At 31.9% G+C, this 23,508-nt stretch overlaps 2 protein-coding genes across 8 annotated transcripts; one reads left to right on the forward strand and one right to left on the reverse strand.

The window, feature by feature from the left end:
* Nucleotides 1-12: 12 nt before the first annotated feature.
* Nucleotides 13-22,455, reverse strand: LOC124445586 (RNA polymerase-associated protein CTR9 homolog). Of its 6 annotated transcripts, XR_006948197.1 has the most exons (30): nt 22,272-22,453; nt 21,198-21,296; nt 20,767-20,830; nt 20,070-20,197; nt 19,915-19,962; nt 19,040-19,129; nt 17,761-17,788; nt 17,599-17,688; nt 17,137-17,285; nt 16,771-16,878; nt 16,495-16,602; nt 16,281-16,400; nt 15,881-15,997; nt 14,819-15,037; nt 14,555-14,738; nt 13,908-14,384; nt 13,299-13,354; nt 13,138-13,230; nt 12,759-12,875; nt 12,143-12,288; nt 11,761-11,968; nt 11,517-11,648; nt 11,307-11,389; nt 10,865-10,903; nt 10,642-10,800; nt 9,718-9,764; nt 9,086-9,467; nt 8,964-8,987; nt 630-689; nt 13-512 (listed from the first exon to the last, which is right to left on the reverse strand). XR_006948197.1 is itself a non-coding variant. In XM_046996317.1 (29 exons), exons 1-28 carry the CDS (start codon nt 22,311-22,313, stop codon nt 8,966-8,968), a joined length of 3,555 nt encoding a protein of 1,184 aa, XP_046852273.1. In that variant the 5' UTR covers nt 22,314-22,453; the 3' UTR covers nt 578-689; nt 8,964-8,965. The 6 variants fall into 6 exon arrangements, 5 of the variants coding, with proteins under 5 accessions (XP_046852273.1, XP_046852274.1, XP_046852276.1 ...); XM_046996317.1 differs by lacking the exon at nt 13-512 and having other exon boundaries at nt 578-689; XM_046996318.1 differs by lacking the exons at nt 13-512; nt 630-689 and adding an exon at nt 1,205-1,433.
* Nucleotides 1,016-8,660, forward strand: LOC124445588 (SID1 transmembrane family member 1-like). Of its 2 annotated transcripts, XM_046996325.1 has the most exons (27): nt 1,016-1,247; nt 1,340-1,452; nt 2,424-2,567; nt 2,647-2,692; nt 2,760-2,858; nt 3,880-3,963; nt 4,031-4,145; nt 4,218-4,301; nt 4,444-4,528; nt 4,604-4,662; nt 4,780-4,842; nt 4,950-5,074; nt 5,150-5,223; nt 5,294-5,360; nt 5,467-5,540; nt 5,617-5,691; nt 5,834-5,867; nt 5,945-5,987; nt 6,053-6,127; nt 6,204-6,340; nt 6,428-6,530; nt 6,632-6,699; nt 6,903-6,949; nt 7,016-7,121; nt 7,322-7,432; nt 7,541-7,654; nt 8,426-8,660. In XM_046996325.1, the coding sequence occupies exons 1-27, from the start codon at nt 1,068-1,070 to the stop codon at nt 8,546-8,548; spliced, it is 2,448 nt and encodes an 815-aa protein (XP_046852281.1). In that variant the 5' UTR covers nt 1,016-1,067; the 3' UTR covers nt 8,549-8,660. The 2 variants fall into 2 exon arrangements, with proteins under 2 accessions (XP_046852281.1, XP_046852282.1); XM_046996326.1 differs by lacking the exon at nt 3,880-3,963.
* Nucleotides 22,456-23,508: the final 1,053 nt, after the last annotated feature.

Here is a 23,508-nt window from a genome sequence, read left to right on the forward strand (position 1 = left end):
TTGCGAGCCTCATTTGCAAAATATCTTGTTATGTTTTTAATTTTTTCACTTGACGTTGACTTAATGACTTTAAGTTTCAATACCCGTTGAATAAATTCGATTGATTTTTCTTGGTGAGAACAAACTGAATAATACTAAAGATTATACAGTATAGAAAAATATATTCTCACATATTAATGATTTATAAAGATGCATTTGCCGATGTATTGTACGATAACAACATTACGTGTCACAGAAAAATTACCAATTTTTGCATCTAGAGAATTTAAATGATAAACTGGGAGTTAAAATTTAATATTATGTATTTTGAAAAACCCTGTTATTTTGCGTTAAGGACTTTATTTTGAATCTGATATTGACGTAACCTTGCACTCTACTTTTTTTTAAGATTACTTCTGATAGATAAAATACCTCGGGCCCTTTTTGAGACCTCGGGAAAATAATTTTCCATCCGGAGCACCCAGCTGGTAAATAACATATCCTTCTTCTTTTCTGTATTTATTTGTATTTTTCTAAACGCAAGTACAGCTAGCATAATTTTAGCATTAGAATGGAATACTTAGAACACAGGGAAATAGAGTTGTGTACTTCACTTACTTGAACACTGATTTCAAAAATTTTCCACGTACCTCCTCAACGATTAACGTTTCTTTGTTACGCCAGGGAAAGTTCTCATCCTACAAATGCTCCTAAAACGGAATTCCATAAAAATGACCCTGTTGTCAATGTCCATCCTTAGAAGATATAGTAATATGTCAGACAATCTGATAATGATTGGTAATGATTCCTTGTTGTACATATACCGATGGAGAAACGGACTTTTGATTATTTATTACTGATATTACCATCATCACTCTCTGTAACCAACTGTCAACTACCACCATCCATTGTTCTCTAAAATTTGTCGTATTCAGTAACCTTAAGTTGTACAGTGTATACCTTCATCCACCTTACCCAATCGATGCAAATTTCTGCACGCCTGGCGCATCTATTTTTTGGTCTCCTCTCCAAAGGAGACGAAGATCAATAGGGAGATCTCTGAGATGGGACTTTAACATATTTTTGAAATGAATGCAAGTCTTCATTGTCTTGTTATTATTTTGATACTTTCAAATGTCAACGTATCACTCCAATTTGTTGTTGATTACATGTCCGGCAATTTGGGAGAGAAATACGAAGGTGCAGTCTCAATTCGCAAGAAAAATATTTATGTCTTTACAAATCCTGTATATTTCAACCATAGCGAGGTATTGAATTAAGTTTTGTTAGACGTGAATATTATATTTATAGCAGTAATTTAACATTTTCATCAAATTATTGTGTTTGATATTTGTCTTAGGCTGTGATTGTTGAAGTCCGTGGAAATGCGAGTTTAGCATTTCCTTTGGTTGTTGTTATTCAACAGCAAAAAACAGTATCTTCCTTGACTCTTCCTATCAAAAGTGAAGACAGGTTATTGAAAAATTCTACAATGCTCATTTCTAGTTTTATCATGTGATTCAGGAGAGTATTGAGGAAGTTTGTCTGAAATTTTAGTAAAATTGGGCAAATTTATAAAAAAAATAGCAAAAATAGTCAATCAAGGATTTGTTATGCCAAATCCCTCATTAATAAGCAATGCACTTCAAAATTAATGTTGATTAATGACCAAAAGTTTTTCCTTGTGTACAAATGCAGATTGCATTGTGCATAATTAGAGTATGAATCTTTGTAGCCAAAATGGTCTTGTTTATATATACATTTATAAAATAAAAACAATTAAGAATTGAAAGATGTTTACTGTGTTTGCACAGTTTTATGCAAATTGAGGAGACCTTTGGGAGAACTCTAGAACAGATCAGTGCAAGTCTGATTCATCTAATGTGTATTCATGATTGATTTGCAAATTCTCTTTGATTGATTGATTGATTTGATTTGTTGATCTCAGATTGTTTTACACAGACTAATGCAAACTCAGCTCTAGACCAATCAGCACACATGTTTCATTGTTTTTATTTTATAATGAAATTTACTGCACTCATTGCTCTTTAGCTGTGTTTGCATTGTCTGTGCAAACTGATCTAAGCTCAACCAATCAAATTAGTTAATCAATGAATGAGAATTTGCAAATCAATAATGAATATATTTTAAAGGAAAAATAACAACTTTTGTTTTAAATTTATCTGTTTTGCATTAGTGTTGTTTTAAAAAATAACTAAATAATTTTTTCAATTTTGTACTGGCTTATGCAAACCTAAGAGATGTTTGTGTGAAGTCTCCAAGCAAGTTCAACCTTTGACCTTTGGTCTTGGGCTTACACTGATCTGCTCTCGAATTTTCCCAAAGGTGTCCTCGGTTTGTATAAGCCTGTGCTAACACAGTAAACATCTTTTATTTCTTATAAGCTTTTTGAAAACTATTAATTAGAGTTTTATGTGTTGTAGACAAAAGATTTATGCAATTGCATCAAACTTTCTATGCTATGATGACCAATCTTTATCAAACTTCTCAGTTTCATTGCTTACATCATCCCTTACTCCTGTTAATTATACTCTTTATCCAAAGATTTTACATGGCTTCCTGTTAAGGTATGATACTCAAAATATCATTGAGCTTTTATAAAATTACTTTGCTGAATAAACAATGATTGTTGTACATTTATTATAGATTGGACAAAGATCAAAGACTTTTAGCATCACCAACACAACCAGCAGTGAGTTTAGTAACATCACAGTGTACTGCTCAACTTTTGAGTCATACTTGTTAAATCTTGTCATTAGGTATACTCATTTCAATTTCCCACAAATGTTGATACTGTACTTGTCAAAGCTGAATCAAAAATGTCTGCATGTAGTATTGTATCTATCCAAGGGACTAAGGTAAAGACTTTATTGGCCAAGAAACTAAATGCTTGGTGTATTTTTGTTTTGTTTGTTTATTTTGCAGATAAATGGATGGCTATGTAGGTTATTGGTTGACAAGTGTGTAAAGTGATAGTTGTTTGATAAGTTCCTTGTTGACCTTGTTGGTAAGATAGTATTTGGTTGTTGAGTCAGTTAGATAGTCATTTGATAAGTTCCTTGTTGACCTTGTTGGTAAGATAGTATTTGGTTGTTGAGTCAGTTAGATAGTCATTTTATAAGTTGCTTGTTGACCTTGTTGGTAAGATAGTATTTGGTTGTTGAATTCATCATTTGGTGATCAGTTGTTGCATAAGTTTATATATAAAATTGGTTGTTGCGTTGTTTAGAGGTTTAGTTGATCTGTTCATTATTTTTTTGGTTAATTTGTGTAACTAGTTAGTTTTATTTCATTGTCCAAGTCACTAGTTGTTTACATCATTTGTGTCTTATTGTTAATTAACTTTTAGTTAAGAATCAAGCTCCAATATTGCTGAAGACTTTTTTTGTCCAAACCAATAATTCTCTTCATCTGCTTTCTCATGTTCTACTTAGAACACAACCATTCCAGTACTTGCTGTTCCCTTCAATTCCAACATCAGATTTTACTCTTTTTGCTTGACAATGTTTCTGTAAGTATTGATTTCTTTCCAAACTCATTGACACCATGTTTACAACCATGTATTTTATCGCCAACTATACACAACTCTCATAAACTATTCCTTTCATCGTTCTTCAGAATGTTGCATTCTGTGTCTTTGTTGCTCCGTTCATCAAATCTCATCTAGTCATGTTATTTCACAAATTAACCATGATCGCAAGACGCAAATTTTCTGTGACTAGTGACAAGTGTCAGCTATCTAAACCTTTATCTCTTTGCTATCATTTCGAAACTTATTTCCGATTGTCAAGAAGTCTCATTTTTCATTATCATGATTGCCTTGTAAAAAAATTTCGTTATTTCTCTAGAAATTTTTCTGGTATTTATTTCAATTGTTAGTGTCCCGTCTTTGACTTGGAGAGCAATGTTGAATTTACCGGCCATTTCCAAACAATGCGACACAAATCAGGAATAGTGGTTAAAGTAATGAATTTGCTACAACTTCAACATCTTTAGCATTTTCAACATTATTTTTATTGAATTGTTGTAGAAAGAGAATTTCCCGATAAATAAGTTTTATATTGTCGTGGTTGTGCTTTTCACCAATCAAAGATGTAGATCTGGGAAAAATAATCAAAATCCATTCAGGGATGATGTGTTCCGAGGTTGTTATGATTTGAATTTTTTCAAATATTTCAATTATTAATGCTGTAAATGTATTATTGCTGTGTTTAAAGGTGCAAACTCACATGGTTACAGCTCATCTCGTAATACACAACGATTAAAAGAAGTTAAATTAAAAGTCGTCAAAATTCCATCCGGTAAATTTCTTTCTTTACAAAATTACAAGTAAAGTAAAGAGTTTATTTTTCAAAAAATATCGAGTTGTGATCAATGCTTGAAGCCTTTTCTGTTATTAATCATTGACTTTCTTTTTAAAGGTAAATTTGTATTTTAATTTAGAAAATGAATATTTCACACCTATTCTTGTGCCAATTTTTGTCTTTCTTTCATTTTATTTTATTGCTGCTGTCGTTATCTTATTTCAGTAAGTTTTCAGTTAGTTGAAAATATGTCATGTTTTAATTCCAAAGAATTCAGTGTCATGTTTTGAATGCTTTAGAAAAAAATTTCTGAAGAAACAAATCTATTCTGGCAGTACAAGCACTTCTGCACAAGAAGGTTGAAGAAATATCTTTATAATTCATTTCATACAGAATTGTCTAAAGGAATGCAAAATGTTCACTCTCGGAAGATAAGCTGCATAAAATTGTATAGGAATGGCTTGCTTTGTTTCAGGTGAAAACCTTGTGACTACAGAAAATTTAACGTCATCAAACTACGGCAGTGTTGTTGTTTCAGGTTGTGAAATTATTATTTGTTCCCCTTAACCGTATACCTTTTGTATTGCAGCAATGGATTATTCTGAATTACGTATCTTTAATAATGAAATCAGTTTATTGTTTTAGAAGGAAAGACTGAACAATTATCAACTGCTGTTGAACAAAATGTTGATGATATCAACGAAGAAGATGCTGTTGACTTTGATTTTCTTGCCGATGTTGAACAGGACAAAGATGTTTATCGCCTAAAGGTGATGACTATAAAAACTCGTGTTAAATAAGTCATAAATAAAGCTGTAATTGTTTGATATATGTATATTTTGTAGAAATACCTATTTTTGTCAGATTTATCACGAAAAACAAGAAAACGATTGCACAAAAAATACAATCTTTATCAATGGTCAGCTTTTGTTTATATTTAATTTGAGAATTCTTAATTATAGAATGATTATTTTTCCCTTTTACCCTAGGTATTTGATGATCATTGCAGTTTTTTATACCTTACCAGTAGTCCAGTTGGTTTTTACGTATCAGAGAGTATGTATGAATGTGATACATTGTTTAAGTCGTCTATGATTGTTCTCAAAATTGATCGTAAAATGCTCTCACATAATTTTTATAAAGTACATATCTTTATATTTAGGTTTTAAATGCAAGTGGTGATCAAGACATTTGTTATTACAATTTTTACTGTAGTCGACCTCTTGGTGCACTATCGTACGTCCTACTATAGATTGTCAGCTACTTTTTTGTCAAAAATAACTTTTAAGTCATATTTCTTTGTAATTATTAGATCATTTAATAATGTTTACAGTAACATTGGCTACATTATGCTTGGAGTTCTATTTTTTATTTTGGTCTGGCGAAGGTATCTATTTTGCAACTAACAACAAAACACTGATATCGTTGTCTTCACTCACATTAAAAGTTTCATGACTAACAACAAAACACTGATATCGTTATGTCTTCACCTTACAGTACGGATTATTTAGTCAATTTTTTTCATATAGGGATGGTCTACATCCTATAGAGAATGTCGAACAGGTATTTTGTTTTTAAATACAATCCAACTTTGCAATACATTGACTTTGCTAAACTTTAATTATCCTTCATTGTTGTAGCGTACTGGTATTCCCCATCATTATGGTATTTTTTACGCTCTAGGTATGATAAAATATTTGATCTATTTCACATTATTGACAGTTACCTCAATCCTTATATAAATATAGGGCTTTCGTTAATTATGGAAGGAATCTTGAGTGCCTGCTACCATGTCTGTCCTAGTTATACAAACTTCCAATTTGGTAAGTTACCTTTAAGAAGTTTGTGCGATTTTTTACATAAATTGAATGATGACATTTAATATCTATGGTTATTTAGATACATCTTTCATGTACATCATTGCCAGTCTTATAATTATTCAACTCTATTCTACTCGTCATCCTGACCTTGCAGCTAAACCACATGTTGTATTCGCCATTTTAGCTGCAATAATTATAATTGCAGTCTCAGGCGTTGTAAGTTTATCAACAATTATTGTGTCAAGTTGTTTGAACTTTAAAATAAAATGAATTTGATCACATTAAATAATTATCATTGTGTAGGTGTTTAAATCATATGTTTTTTGGGCGATCTTTTGCTTTGTTTTAATATCATTCAGTGTTTATACAACCACGCAAATGTATTACATGGGAAGGATTCGATTTTGTAAGTGATTTTTTAAAACGTTTTTTTATCATGTCGCTACGAATAAAACATTCAAGATAATTCTAAAAAATTCCTCTACTGCATTTGGTCATTTATTTCAGCTTTTCAAGAGATGAGGAGATTGATTTTATTTCTCAAACTTGATCTATTTTCTTGTCCAATGTACAAGGTATGCCCAAATGCTAATGATTTTATTTGGTTACGCATGTTTTTAGTTCGACCATCGCAATTTTAGAATATGTTAGACCGTAATAGTTTGAACGTATTTATGGATAATATTAGAACTTAATATTATGAAAATAAGAGAAACAAAACATTTTACCTTAATGTTTGAAAAGAATTGAAATTTGATGTTGTAAACCATTTTTTTAGGACCGAATGGTTCTGCTTTTGCTGGCTAATACTGTCAACTGGGGACTGTACGTCTTACAGATTTTATAATTGCAAGCAATAATTAAATCGTTTAAAGGTTTTGTGTATTTTAGAGCCATCAATGGGATTGTAAACGAACCTAAAGATTTTGCATCATATTTACTCGCAATATTGATTGTCAATGGGTTGATCTATTTGCTGTTTTATGTTTTTATGAAGGTATTCTTCATAAATTCTAATGATATATCTTGGTCTAGAAATTTAACAATGATTTAAATGCATACCTTAACTTGGGACAGTCGATATTTTAGCAAGTTTGTGACTGTAATTAGCACCTTTATGGATCTCTGTAATCGATCTACTGAGCATGATAACAAACATGTTTTCTTATGTTTGTAAAGGTCTACTTTATGTTTTAGTTAAGGAATAAAGAAAGAATTTCTTGCCTTGTTGCTGTTTGTTCATTTTTCACCCTTGCCTGTTGGATTGCCTCTCTTTCATTTTTCATGCAAGGATTGACATCATGGAGGGTTAGTTTTCACTCTATTTCATCAAACTGTTGTAGGCTATTTTCTATGACAGTTTAGTCTTCACTTTATTTCGTCAAACTATTTATTTAAACCTTTCAATTTATTTAGAAAAGTCCTGCATACTCAAGAGAAAACAACAAAGATTGTTTTATACTCAGTTTTTACGACTACCACGATATTTGGCATTTTCTCTCGGCTATCAGTCTTTTTTGCTCTTTAATGGTAAGATAACATCAAATATTTAATAAAGGTCACATTTTATTGTACAAGGTTCCCCAAGAAATGTTACTCTATAAAAGGTGTAACCTATAGATCATAATCTATTGTTATTCTTCAATTCCTGATCACTCTGGATGCTTATATTGCATTACATATGTTAAATATCTTTATAACAAGCAAGAAAGATGGTGTTGAACATAATTTCTAACAGCAGTTTTGCACTGTATGCACCCGTGGGATTAGCATGGTGATCAGCTATTGAAATTTTAACAATTGGTTAACCGAAATGTCTTTGGTCAAGATTAACGATCAACTTTATACGCCCTGTTGAAATCATTTCATTGTTCACAAACCGCTGTTAAACGCGAAATTATTCAAAAGGGAATTTATGATGATTTTCCATAGTGTCACGTGACGTAAATATCTTACATTTTGTCTGTGAGACTGAAGTGCATGCCATCATATGATGAAAGTCACCCAATTTATAAAAATGCGAAGATTTGGTCCCATAACTAATTACTTCACACATTCAAACATCTGTTACTTTCATCAAATAATTAATTCTTGACTTGCAACCATTCTCTTGCGATTTGCCAAACAATGTTGCTCGCCCACGTCGGCGGGTGCCAACAATAACACTGATAAAATATTCTTTTGTATCAGACCACCAACATGTCTGAATTGCAAGTCAAGAATTTTCATCCCATACACTGTCATTAAAAATTTACAACTAGAGATATTTTGCTAAATTTTCATTAATTTTTAACTTTCTAGATCTTGTTAACTTTAAATGATGATCTTGAAGATACTCCAAGAGAAAAATACGCGTATTTTAGTGTTGAAAGAAATATGTTCAAATGTCAGTATATCATAATGTTTGTTATCAAATTTAGTTGAAAGAGATTAAGGGTGCTTGTTGCATTGACAAACTAAACCTTACTACGTGTTCGTTGGTCATTCATATTCATGGCAAAAGCATACTGAAATTAAAGACGAAAGCGCCGCAATATTTGATAAAGTATATTAATAATTTATCAACTCCGACCAACTCTTTTGACAATCTTCAAAACTGGTTAAGAAAGTTTAAAAAATATTCTAAACGATCACCAATTAAATAGGTTTTATAAGAAAAACAAAGGTGTAACGTTAGCCCCAGTCCCTTCTCACCAGAAAACGTCAGTCCCAGTTCCTTCTCGCCATCAACGCCCAGTCAAGTTCTTATGTGTAATCAAGGACCAACGTCAAATGTAATCTAACTAAATATATGCTTATGAGACAAAATGACATAGTGTTGAAATATTTATTCACTTGCCTTCAATCATCTTCTGAATCAGATCTAATAAAAGACAAAACAAATAAACAAACATAAAAATTGATATTTAGGGTAAAAGACACCAATTAATCATATCATAAAAATTTAATTTTGTAACATACGAGCTTTCAATTTGTTTGGACTTTTTCTTTGGTGTTAAAACAGTTTCTTCTTCATTCGACTGTACTCTTTTCCTTTTTGTATATTCGTCAACTTCAGATTCATTGTTAAGTTTTTCATCGTCGGATTCCTGACCGACTAAATTATCAACTTTAGTTACAAAATTTTCCTCATTTTCCCCTTCTTCGCCATTATCACTGTCGCTGTTTTCTTTTCCATCTGATTCTTCATCTTTATTTTCTTTCAAAGATTCATCAGCATCCCTATTCTCCACCCCAGATTCATAATCATCCTTACTATCAACTCCGGATTCACCGTCTCCATTGCGAGAAGCGTTTCCTTCAGATTCATCACTTCTTCCACCACCAGTTTCGTTGCGTTCATCTGTTTTAATCAATAAATCGTTATTGAAAAACATTTATCAACAACAAGAACAAGAAATTTTTTTGTATATGTTAAGATATCTAATTTAACGTAAAAGACTATAGCAATAATGAAAATAAAGACTATAGAAACTACACAAAAGGCATAACAGGATTTGCCGTTTATATAGACAATGAATAATTTGCGTAAAATTTTCAATGACGTAGATGAAAATACAACAGGGCATAATGATGGTTATAAATCTATAAACCTTCGCTGTTGTCATCATTTTCTTTCTCACTTCCTGACTTTTCAAATCTAAACAAGAAAAATAATTCTGTACCCAGCGTTTTCATCAATGCATATGTTAGTTCTGATGTAATTAAAAAGAGAAATGTAATGACAGTACATACACGAATAAAAACTATAATGACATACTAATAGATGTAATAGATATAAGGAACAACAAAACTTAAATGTAAAAACTGATCACATAACTACTGTGTGAAAGAAAATTGACCACACAACAACCACGTGACAGTTAAAAAAATTGACCACACAACTACTGTGTGACAGTTAAAGAAAATTGACCACACAACTACTGTGTGACAGTTAAAGAAAATTGACCACACAACTACTGTGTGACAGTTAAAGAAAATTGACCACACAACAACCACGTGACAGTTAAAAAAAATTGACAACACAACTACTGTGTGGCAGTTAAAGAAAATTGACCACACAACAACCACGTGACAGTTAAAAAATTGACCACAACTACTGTGTGCAGTTAAAGAAAATTGACCACACAACAACCACGTGACAGTTAAAAAATTGACAACACAACTACTGTGTGGCAGTTAAAGAAAATTGACCACACAACAACCACGTGACAGTTAAAGAAAATTGACAACACAACTACTGTGTGACAGTTAAAGAAAATTGACCACACAACTACTGTGTGACAGTTAAAAAATTGACCACACAACTACTGTGTGACAGTTAAAGAAAATTGACCACACAACTACTGTGTGACAATTAAAGAAAATTGACCACACAACTACTGTGTGACAGTTAAAGAAAATTGACCACACAACTACTGTGTGGCAGTTAGAAAAATTGACCACACAACTACTGTGTGACAGTTAAAAAAAATTGACAATACAACAATGGGTTGACAGAGTTAAAGAAAACTTACTTAATTTCAAGTTTGTCAACATCTGAATCTGAATCTTCATCAGAAGAGGTGATAATGGCTTTTGATTTGATTTTTCGTCGTTGTTTCGCCGAAAGATGAGCGTCTGGATCAAGTTTTCGTTTTTCTTTCTTGCTCCGATCGCCAGAAGGAACTCGTTGCCTGCACAACAATTTATGATCTTATTGCCATGAATAAAATAAAATTTATTTCAACAAGAAAATACTTTTTTTCTTTAGATTCGGCATCATTTTGTTTTTTCCTCCTAAAAACAAAACCAGAGAGCGTATTAGTGACCTCATGATAACTACTATTGTTACATTCAGTAAGGTACCATGATGCAAACAATAAGGTACCATGATGTTTACAGTAAGGTACCATGATGTATTCAGTAAGGTACCATGATGTATTCAGTAAGGTACCATGATGCAAACAGCAAGTTACCATGATGTATTCAGTAAGGTACCATGATGAATACAGTAAGGTACCATGATGAATACAGTAAGGTACCATGATGTATATAGTAAGTTACCATGATGCAAGCAGTAAGGTACCATGATGTATACAGTAATGTTACGTTTATCGGTATAATAAGTCATATGTACAGTTAAATGTATTTCATTAGAATAAAGTAAAATAAAAAACACATTATACAAATTATAGCATACTTTTTCTTTGTTTCTTTCTTTGTGACATGTTCTGTCTCACTAGCACTTCCACTTGAATAAATTTCACCAGTTTCCCTTCCTCTCTAAGGATAGTATAGAACACAATTAACACCAATGATTAATAGCACGAATGTAAAAAATGTCAACAATACATGTCAACAATACAATGTCAATAAATGTCATCAAATGAAGATAAATAAGTCGTATTACTTTTTTCTTTGGTTTTTTCTCTTCCATATCTTCTTGCGTAAACACCAACAAATTTTTTGTAGCCTCACGGAAATTCGCTCGTTTTTCAAGCATTTCTTTTTGTTGTTTTTCATTTTCTTCTTTCTTTAGGCGCTGATTAAAAAAAGAAAAAATGTTATCAAAAAACAAGTCTGTTTATTCTATTTAACCGTGAAAACAAATCTTTTCATCAGTTCATGAAATAAATAATTAAATCTTTTTTAACCTCTTCTTCTTCCTTTTTTTTCCTCAATAATTCCTTTTCTTCCTCTTGTTTACGCCTTATTTCTTGTTGTTCCTCGTCAATTTTTCTCGCTCTCATAACGTGATACTGCGCCTGACTTAATAAATCCTGACATTGCCTAGCCTCGCTTTGAGCCCAAGCGAGATCATACTTCATACGATCACCGTGACGACTTAACCATTGAAAAGACCTATGTTATAAACGTCATTTCTTACATTATTGTTTGTAACTATGAACAATAATCAAACCACAGTGATAATAGTAAAACAAATTATAGTGACAGTTGTAAAACAAACTACAATCAGAGAGCGGTTATTCCGCTATTTCAATGTACTTTTTATTAGTTTATAGGATTTTTCTGTACCTTTGAGCATTTTCAAGTTCACCAACAGCAGATAAAACAACTTTCAATGAACTTTTCTCGGCTTTTAAAATCACTGTAGCCAGTTTTTGTTGCACAAGTGACGCATTAAACAGCAAAACGGTATCATTGGGAGCAATATGTCGAGCCTGAAATAAAAATAGGCACGCATTGGATGCAAAGAGTAGCCTCGCTTTTGAATGGTATGAGAAAACAAAATGACCCAATACATACAGTTATATGCCTGCAAAAATAGAACTTCGAATAAAAGAATTCGCAGTGCAGCATTACAGCATATATCATTTTGAAATTATCATGTGAGACGAGTTTTCTTAAGTTTGAATGAGAACACTGGCGAGCGCTTGCAACATTCAACATGTTTTCTTTTGACAAGCAATTGTTTAATAAGTACTTGAGTAAATTAAATTAAATATTTAAACAAATTTTTTTCATAGGTAAATCTATTCATAAATTTGTATCAATTAAGTATGTATACACAGATCAAATTTTATTTCATATACATCAAACTTTAGAAAAATCATTTAAAAATTCGAAGGAAAAATATTATTCATTTTTTTCTGAGATGCTAAGATACTTGCAGTTACAGATATGTGATTACCTTGATGAGAACATGACGACATTGATGAAGTTTTCCACTTAAATAATAAGCTCTTGCTAAATACGACAACACTTCAACATTATGATGACGATAAAATTTCTTTAGACAGTTTTCGTACTACAAAAGTATAAAATTAAATCAGAAACAAAGTCACCATTAAAATACTAAAAATAAAACAAAAACAAATGATTAACATGAATTAAAAAATGAGCTAAAAAAGCTAAAATGATCGCACTAATTTTGATTGTACGAGAGAAAAGGTTTATTTGGTAAAATATAAGTTAAACAACACCTCAAGGTGAACTGTTACTTTGAACAATTACAAGACCTGCTTTTATGAAGTATTACGTAGATTATTTTACATGATACATTCACTGACCATCTGTATAGCAGCCACATATTGTTTTTGTTCCACATAACTATGAGCAAGATTCAACCAAACATCAGCTACATCAGCAGTAGCTTCACGAACCTAAAAAAAAAACAAAATCAGCATTTACTGAGATGCTAAAAATGTTTAAATCTTGTTTCAGTATTTACCTGCGAAAAAATATCTCTGGCTTCCCTTTGAAATCCTTTATGAGCTAAAATACAACCTACAAAAAGATTGAAAAATTTGAAAAAATGAAAACACGGCATATATAGCCAACTCTTTGCCTTTAAACCCCTACATCTTCCAGAACATAGTCAACCTTTTGTTCAATTCTCATAGCTTCACTTTTGTCCAATTTTATGTCATGACCATTTACGACCATCTACTGTATGTAGTGACCATCTACTGTATGTCATAACCATCTACTGTATGTCGTGACCATCTACTATATGTAGTGACCATCTACTGTATGTAGTGACCATCTACTGTATGTAGTGACCATCTACTGTATGTAGTGACCATCTACTGTATGTAGTGACCATCTACTGTATGTAGTGACCATCTACTGTATGTAGTGACCATCTACTATATGTAGTGACCATCTACTGTATGTAGTGACCATCTACTGTATGTAGTGAGCATCTACTGTATGTAGTGACCATCTACTGTATGTAGTGACCATCTACTGTATGTAGTGACCATCTACTGTATGTAGTGACCATCTACTGTATGTAGTGACCATCTACTATATGTCGTGACCATCTAACGCTACTTACCTATTCCGTTAGCAGCATAAAGGTTTCTGGCATCTTGTCGTAAAACTTGTTTATACAAGGAGAGTGCTCTATCTTGATGGCGTTTTTCTTTTGACTTATCTTTTGTAGGTTGATGTAACGTTTGCAACCACACATTACCAAGAGCAAGCAAGGAATACGAATCATTTTGTGTGGAAGCCTGTTTCAAGATTCTTTCAAACTTTTTTTGTCCAGGTCCCCATTCTTGCTTAGCAAGATGAAGATTGCCAATCAGGGACCAAGCGTCAGGGTGATCCTTAAATAGTAAATAAACAATCAAATCCAGCAGATCTTTACATTTTATAACACATGCCGTTTGCAAAGACACATAAACATCAACTTTAGCAATACTAAAACTTATATGAAGTACTTGATTGATCTGCAATGCTTCTTTGAACCAATCAGACGCTTCATAAATCTGACCTCGATCTCGTGCCATGCAACCCAAACGGAGATAACCTGCAAAATAAAAGCTGACGTAATTGACATTAGAAATTATGACGTATTGAATACAATTTAAACATGACGCAATGTGCAAAAGCAAAACATAAGTTAGATTTGCGGTAAACCATGTAGGAGTTCTATAAATTTTACGGACGAGAAATGTCAATTATAGAATAAACACATACAATCAACATAGTTCGGATGTTCTCGAAGAATATTTTTGTATAATTTATCGGCCAGATCAAATTCTGAAGTTGCTTCATGCAATCTTGCTAGATTGTAATTTGTCGTTACTGATATTGCATTGTAATAACTTTCATCATTATCGCCTTCAGTTTTCGCTCGTTTCAATGATGCTTCGTAAAATTTCTAAATAGTATTGATATAATATTTATTAAACATTTATTGTTATAGCTATGAAAAAGTTGGTTTACTACAGAAAATTTTACCTTAGCTTCGTTAAGATTTCCCAATCGAAAATGTAATGCACCAACATTATTTAAAATTTCCGGTGGAACATCAGCTCCAACCTTTTCTTTAAGTAAACGGGAAGCCGTACCATAAGCAGACAATGCTGATTGTACATCGGTCTGTTCAAGAATTCCCGCCAATTCTATCCAAGCTTCAACATCATCCGGGTATTGTTCAGTTACTTTTTTCAAATGACTCTAAATAATCCACATCATAATTTAAGAGAATTAAAATTAATAATCTCTAGATTCTCTACAATTGAAATGAGTGATCCCTAGATTCTCAACAATTGAAATGAGTGATCCCTAGATTCTCTACAATTGAAATGAGTGATCCCTAGATTCTCTACAATTGAAATGAGTGATCCCTAGATTCTCAACAATTGAAATGATTCTCTACAATTGAAATGAGTGATCCCTAGATTCTCTACAATTGAAATGAGTGATCCCTAGATTCCTACAATTGAAATGAGTGATCCCTAGATTCTTTACAATTGAAATGAGTGATCCCTAGATTCTCTACAATTGAAATGAGTGATCCCTAGATTCTCTACAATTGAAATGAGTGATACCTAGATTCCTACAATTGAAATGAGTGATCCCTAGATTCTTTACAATTGAAATGAGTGATCCGTAGATTCCCTACAATTGAAATGAGTGATCCGTAGATTCTTTACAATTGAAATGAGTGATCCCTAGATTCCTACAATTGAAATGAGTGATCCCTAGATTCTCTACAATTGAAATGAGTGATCCCTGGATTCTTTACAATTGAAATGAGTGATCCCTAGATTCTTTACAATTGAAATGAGTGATCCCTAGATTCTTTACAATTGAAATGAGTGATACCTAGATTCCCTACAATTGAAATGAGTGATCCCTAGATTCTTTACAATTGAAATGAGTGATCCGTAGATTCCCTACAATTGAAATGAGTGATCCCTAGATTCTTTACAATTGAAATGAGTGATCCCTAGATTCTCTACAATTGAAATGAGTGATCCCTAGATTCCTTACAAAATTATAAATGGAATATTTTACTTTTGCCGTCTCCTTCTTTTCCATGTCATCAGAGCTACTGTAGAGGGAACCCAAGATTTTCATGGTTTCATAGTTACCAGGCATCATTTTTAACACTTTTTCAAAACATTGCGCAGCCTTAATAAACAAAAAGAGAAATAAAGATCAAACAAAACATAACAAGAGACAAAACGTCGATCAAACAAAATATGACTTTGTAAATACACAATTCGTTATCGAAGCACAGATAAAAAGATAATCAAAAATCGTCAGAAAGCACTTTAAGTACGATCTACCGAAACAAATTAAAACCAATTCATAATTGAAAATTGCAGCTAGTGGTTATTAGTTCATAATGTTGAACAAGTCAGTTAAGGTTAAAGTGTTAGGTTATCAAGAAATACGCATTCGAATGTCATACATTGTTTGTATCCCCACGAGCTATGTACATTTGTCCTAGTCCAAAATATGGCAAGATAAATCCAGCAGAAGCAAACTGTGTGGCTTGGTAATAATATTGAAAAGCCTGATCGTAGTCGTTCTAAATAATCAAAAGTATAAACGAAAAACAGTGGCCACATGTTAAACTATCTTTATACATTCATAAATACTTATGGTTCATTTATATTTAATACCTGAGAATGAAAAGCTCTTGCCATTTGATAACAGCTTTCTGCTTGCATTGACTCAACCTCAGTACCATGAAAAGCATGTAAAGCAAGATGCTGAACTTTTGTGTAATCCTGGTAATAAGATAAAAGGTAAGTATGATTTCTCATGAGAATTTAGGTCAGATTTCACAAGAGACCAGGAAAAACTAATGAAAATAACAAAAGAAGAGAGACGGCTTCTTCTAATGATAGTATTCGTTACACGTCATCGTCTACTAAATAAAAATTGAAAATACAAACCTTTTTAAAAAAGAAATGGTTTGACAAGTGATTCAAAACCATTGGATTGGAGTTGTCAATTGAGTAGGCTTTAGAAAGCAATTGAACACCAGTTTTGATGGCATCAGGCTAAATATAAAGTTGGCAAACATGTACCATTTGGGAGAAGTTTGGTTTGGGAGAAGTTTGACAAACATAAATGTGTTTTTGAATTTAACAATAAACATTTTGTTTCTCTAGAAATTAGAAAAGTATTTATATAAACATAGCAAGATGGTTAAAACAACGCGCTAATTTATATAAGATTTAATTCATACCTCTGGCAAGTCTAAGACAATACGTAAAGCTAATAAATGAGTAAAATTTATGTCCAAATGATTATCTCACTTTTTTTGAGCTCAGTTCCATAATAGCAAGACCAACCATCGCTCCAGTACAATATGGATCGAGTTGTAAGGCTCTTTCAAATGCAAGCTTTGCTTTTTCATCCTTTCCAAGTTTTGCAAAACAATGACCCATACCAAGACGGACAGCAGCTATAAAGTATATATGTATAAGATTATCAGAAATAACATTTAAATTTCTAAATAAAAACTTAAGGGTAATGTGAACATGAAAAAAGTTATTCGGCGTTACAATTTGTCTTTAAAACCAAAAAGAAAATGAATCAATTAATGCCATGCATAACAATACAAATGTTTGTTGCATCAAATCCATCGTTCGATGAACAGGGGGGTTGTCCCCATGCATAACAATACAAATGCTTGTTGCATCAAATCCATAGTTCGATGAACAGGGGGGTTGTCTCCAAAAAACTTCTAGGTCAAAATGTAATTTAAGGAGAAATACCTGGACAGTTAGAATTTGTTCTCAACGCTTTTTTATAATATGCTAACGCTCCTTTAAAATCTTTTTTATTAAACGAAATACAAGCCTTTCCTAAAAGAAAACGACAATAAAAGTTTCATGGAAATAAAACCAAAGTGTACAGAAAACGTGTAAATACTTTACCCAACAGCGCTGGAATATTGTTGCCAGACTAAAAACAAACCAGAGAAATATAAAAACTACAAAAGAGTCTTTTTGCAAACTATGGGCCTTTATCCTTTATATAGTGTATAATATTTTAAAAACACATTTGCAATAAATTGATAATTCCAAAATTTATTTTTGTAATTTTTCTGCAGCCCAAAGTCGTTTTTTTAACATGACCGTAATTGTAAAAAAACTATTCAAAAAACCTCATCAAAAGTAAACATGCGTATCGAATGTGATTATACTCTGTTTATCTTTTTACTTTTGGTAAAATTTTGACAAACTTCATAGAAGTCTAGTACAAAAATGTTTAGTAATTTTTTGGTACAATTTTTCGAAATTCAAGAATTTGGGATATTTCCTATAAGAGAGTTTGACGAGGATTAGAAAACTTGGTATTCAGACTATGATGACAATTTAGCCAGCAAAATCAAATGTAATCCTTGTAAAACAGTTTGCAACCAACATGTTCATTCAAGTTTAATGTTTCAAGCATTCTCAGGGGTAACCATTCTCCCATGCTACATAAAATCGGGGGTAACCATTCTCCCAGGCTACATAAAATCGGGGGTAACCATTCTCCCATGCTACATAAAATCGGGGGGGTAACCATCCTCCCATGCTACATAAAATCGGGGGGTAACCATTCTCCCAGGCTACATAAAATCGGGGGGGGTAAAGCGCGAGAAATCATAACCTAGTAAAATTTTGGCCCATTTAGTAAAATTTGAGCAAAGGTTGAGCAAAACCTGCTAACGAACATATGGTCACACTGTGCGTAATATTTTACACCTTTGCAACATCTTGTATCGTAGACATTCAGTAAAATCTCTCTCGTAATAAAATACACAGACCATTTCCAAAACTGACAAATTAGTTGGGCGAAAAATGGTCGAAATTTCCAACTTCAAGCCTCAAAACATTAAAAAAATCACAGTTCTAAATTATCAAATTTTTATATTACATATATTTACCATAAAATCATAATCATTTGATTCAAATATTGTTTAAATATAATTCAGTAAAGTTAACCTAACGCATGCGTAAACTTAACCTAACGCATACGAAACAACGGTAATTGGTTTTAAAATTTTCCTCTGTCAAAATGAAGTTAAATAAAAAACTTGGGGATTATAACGTAAAATCACGTTCTAAAATTTGGATAAAAATGAGTTTTCAATTTGTATTATTTTTTATGATATTTCATTATTTTCAAATGCTTTAGAAAAGAAAAGCTGAAAGTTGTCAAACTTACCTGCGCTAAAACAAAATTAAACTGTGCGTCAGCTTGATCTATTTTATCTCCTTCTAACAAACAAAAATATGCCCGACCAAGAAGATGTTTCTAAAAAAGAAATATGTTGTTTTAAACAATAATAAAAAATGGTTTGCAAACAGTCATAAAATATTTTACAGCTTTGGCTACTGTCATGGTAATGCATTTACATTGTTAAAATTCAAATACATGTACAAGTACTAGACTCTAATACTCAACTTTACATTAAAACACAAACACAGACATCATTCTTTATCAACTTACAAACAACTTCTTTATAAAACAAGACTTTATCAGCAAGCATTAATTAAATTTATGTACCGTAAATCATCTAATAGATGCACTGGGGCATTATAAACAAAATCTAACAATTCTGGGGCATTGAATAAATGATTTCTTGGCCACTACAAAGGCAACCACTAGAGATGGATGTCCAACACAAACTCATGCTTCAAGAGGGAAATGGCATTCAATAAATATAAGGCATATCAATTAAGCACCCCACTAAAGAATGAGTTTATACTCATAAAATCCTCTTTAAAGCAATCTTTCTCATAAACCAAACACATCTTCATTTTTGTGCTCTTTCTAATTAGAAATCCAAACATCATATTAAGGTATATTGCTTGTAAGGGACTCGACCCTGAGATTACAAAAACATTGACAGACATTTAAAATTCCAAGATGAAATCATTTTGTTAAAATTGATAGTTTACTCTATAAATATTATACAAATATTGTACGTAAACTTCAGCAACTTTGTAAGGTCTCGCATATGCTTGAAGGCAAGAATAAAAATAGCATCAAATACATTGTTAATGTCCCATGCGTGATGGGAGAAATGCCATATATACCTGATCATACATAATAATTTTGTCAGCAGTAGTGAAAAGTTGTGTTGCCTGTTGAAAATAAAAAATAAATTATGAAAAATATTTGACAAAAGAAAAATACAAAAGTCCAAGAAATATAAAGAATGAATATTCTTTAATGTTTCAAAGAGTTTAACCTTAGTAAACATTTCCTTCTTTTTTTCTTTGTTTTTTTCTTTTTTCGCTTCTTGAACATAATATGCAGCCAATGTGTCCAAACATATCATTCTGTCACGATCACTGTTTGTGTAATTGATGTTTCCTTCTGTGAGTAAAGAATGCAAGACAAATCATTACAGTATGAACCATTATCAAAATAAAAATCATTTGGTAACAATCCAATTGGACAATAATACTTTCATATGGACACAAACTATAGATTTTTGACAACATTTATAGTTGGAAATTGAAACTACAGATGAAATATATTGTATAGGTTGTGTAATGTGTATTATTTTTCAACAGCTCAATATAATCATGGTTGGAGCAAAAACAAGATAAAAATGAAACCAACATACATACAAGATATTTTTTGGTATACAACCTGCAGCAGTAACTTTAGTTAAAATGCAAAATTTTTAATCTTCTTAGTCTAATACTAGTTTAAGAATCAATAATTTCGCATTGTGTTTTTTGTTAAAGTTTAGAAAAAAATTATTGTGATTTGTGAAAAGCCAACTTAATTGTGACATACTTTAACATATAAAAATTTGTGTTTACACAAATCATAATTTGGTTGAAACTTATTTGATCAATGTTTAATGAGCTCTTCAAATTAAACAATCTCTAACTTCACCTTAACTTATATTATCTATTCAAACTAAGAAAAATAACCTGTCTTAGCTGCTTCCAACAACTGAACAAAATCACTTGTTCTGCCTTCTTTGAAATACTGAATCTAAACAGAAAATTATTACAGATACACTTTACATAAAAAGCCTTGTAACACACCTTCAACATGCTTGTAACAAATAAGTAAGTAACACATGTAACACACATGTAACACACATGTAACACACATGAAACACACATGTAACACACATGAAACAAGCATGTAACACACATGTAACACACATGAAACAAGCATGTAACACACATGTAACACACATGAAACAAGCATGTAACACACATGTAACACACATGAAACAAGCATGTAACACACATGAAACACACATGTAACACACATGAAACAAGCATGTAACACCCATGTAATATGCCCAAAAAAGAAAACTAGAAACATTGAAAAAAAACACAAAAGTTCTTACTGCAAGAACATTCCATATTTTCAACTGAGCATTTTCTTGTTTTAATATATTCAAAACTTCATCGCCTTCTGGTAACTGATCAAATTGTAATTCTATCACCTAATGAAGAATTATCATTTAGATGCCTTAAGTATCTGTAACAACACCAATATCTCATTCAGAGATCATTTGAATATCTAGACCACTCTATGGATCAAAGATGTCTAAAGTTAATAAGCCCACACTCAATCATAATATTGACATACTTAAACCCAACCCACAATTAAAAATACCTACAACATGTATATTATGCAACTAAGCAAAATTAGATTTAGGGGAGAGAAAAAAAGTGCCAATTCCCAATTAGAAAAAGCAATTTTGAATAATGTTTCAATGGATCACACTTTCAAAAATTTCTGACATGGTATGACAACTAGAAACGACTAAACTACAATACCATTTCTCTATAAATCAATCAAGGATCTATCCTTATAATTTGGAAACAGCCAAGTTGTTTTAAAGTTGCATTTTGATTAGAGGTTACATTCACACACTTTTGAAACATTGCACAACTGTCTTTAAAAACCTAATCCACCCTTCTAAACCCAGCAGCAAGTTGTCTCCAACAGCTCCCTTTTTGAATTTAACATTTGTAAAAAAGTTTAGAAAACTACTCAAACGTTAACTTATGCTTCTCGCAAATAGGTAAACAAAAATACAGCATAACGACAATTCTCTGAGTACGAATTCGAACAAGATCATGTTTCAAAATTACAAATCAAAATCATTTCTAGTCGTATTTGTTATTTTATACCGTGCTACTGCACAAACCACGACTGAAAATTGTTAGTAAATAAAAAACTCTCTGCTTCTCTCCGTAAATACGTAGGAATTATATTTATTTATAAAACATCAGTTTCTTTATAAAGCTTCGGTGATAGACAGTCGAGAACTTGAGTTGAGAGAAGTTGACAAGAATTGAAAAAATGTTTCATGTAACATGTACCAAAGACTAGCAAATTTACTGTTCATATTATAAAATACACCAGTTAAATAATATAAGTATGACAATTCCATCAACAAGTGATGACTTACTTCGTCAGTATCTCTTAAAGGAATTTCTACTGAAGTCGCCATGTTGAAAAGATAATATTGTGAACATTGATTATGAAAAAGAAATACTGTGGGATAATTGGTGATAATGAGACTTAGGAATATTTTTGATCCTCATCCCACCACTGCTATCCATTTATGATAACACTATTAATAGAATGTCTTATTAATAGAAGACATTTGTCATGTTTGGAGGGGAGGAGACGATTGATCGATGCAGATCAGCGCGAGAGTTCTCCGACGTTTGAATAATTCAGTGGAAACACGACAATGCGAAACACATAAAGAAAAGCTATAAATCCAGTTTTGCTTTACCAAGTTCTTGTTGAGGCAAGATAAATTTAAATCAAACGTTTACAATTTTTCCTCTATCATGATTGATTTGAAAATTCTCATTGATGACGTCAGTCATCATCATGGAATTCATCTAGTCATACTCATGACAGGCTTCACAGCACGAACTAGAACGATCAATCATTCTCATCTGTCATCCTTTTTCCCAGTAAAATCACTTTCTCTCAATTATCGATATTTTCTCAGGTTTTGAATACAGTTTTCGACATTGTTATGAAATATTAGATACGGCAATGTGAAGAAGACATCCGCTGCCAAGCCAAGGCTTTGTGGACTTTCCTTACTTCAACGTTTTCATTGGTTTATTGGTCTAAAGCATGCTTGATGATTTGAATCTTACTGGTCATTGATTACCATGATGACAGTGTCATTTTCATTCTTTAACCAATAGGAACGATGAACCGCGGATAGTAATCTAATAAAGTATTGCCAATATGATAATGAACTAAATTACATAGCCGATTGTATATTTCTTCAATTGAGCGTTTGTCATTGTTTCTATTCACAGTCACAGGTTCGTATTTTTCTTCCTTTCTAGAACATAAAAAAAGTTATTGAACAAAACTATAATAGAGTAGTTCGAGTTATTCAGAGTAAATTACTTTAAAAATGAAAATGTAATATCAAATCCAGTGAAGAATGAGATCACTTCCAGTTACCGAAGGTTCTGTTAAGCGAGCGATGGAGGTTCGACCGTAGTTCTTAGTGTGTTTTGCTTCATACTTCTGTATATAATACGTTTTTTTGTTACGAATTTCGTTAAAATAAAGTAATATATTGTGCCAACATCTCACTGAAATTTTCTCTTCCATGCAGTAATCCTCGTAATAAATAACGTAAGGGAAAACTGACTTTATTACGCTTT

Source organism: Xenia sp. Carnegie-2017, unplaced genomic scaffold (assembly GCF_021976095.1).
Source record: "Xenia sp. Carnegie-2017 unplaced genomic scaffold, XeniaSp_v1 HiC_scaffold_22, whole genome shotgun sequence".
In the NCBI taxonomy this organism is placed as follows: domain Eukaryota; kingdom Metazoa; phylum Cnidaria; class Anthozoa; order Malacalcyonacea; family Xeniidae; genus Xenia; species Xenia sp. Carnegie-2017.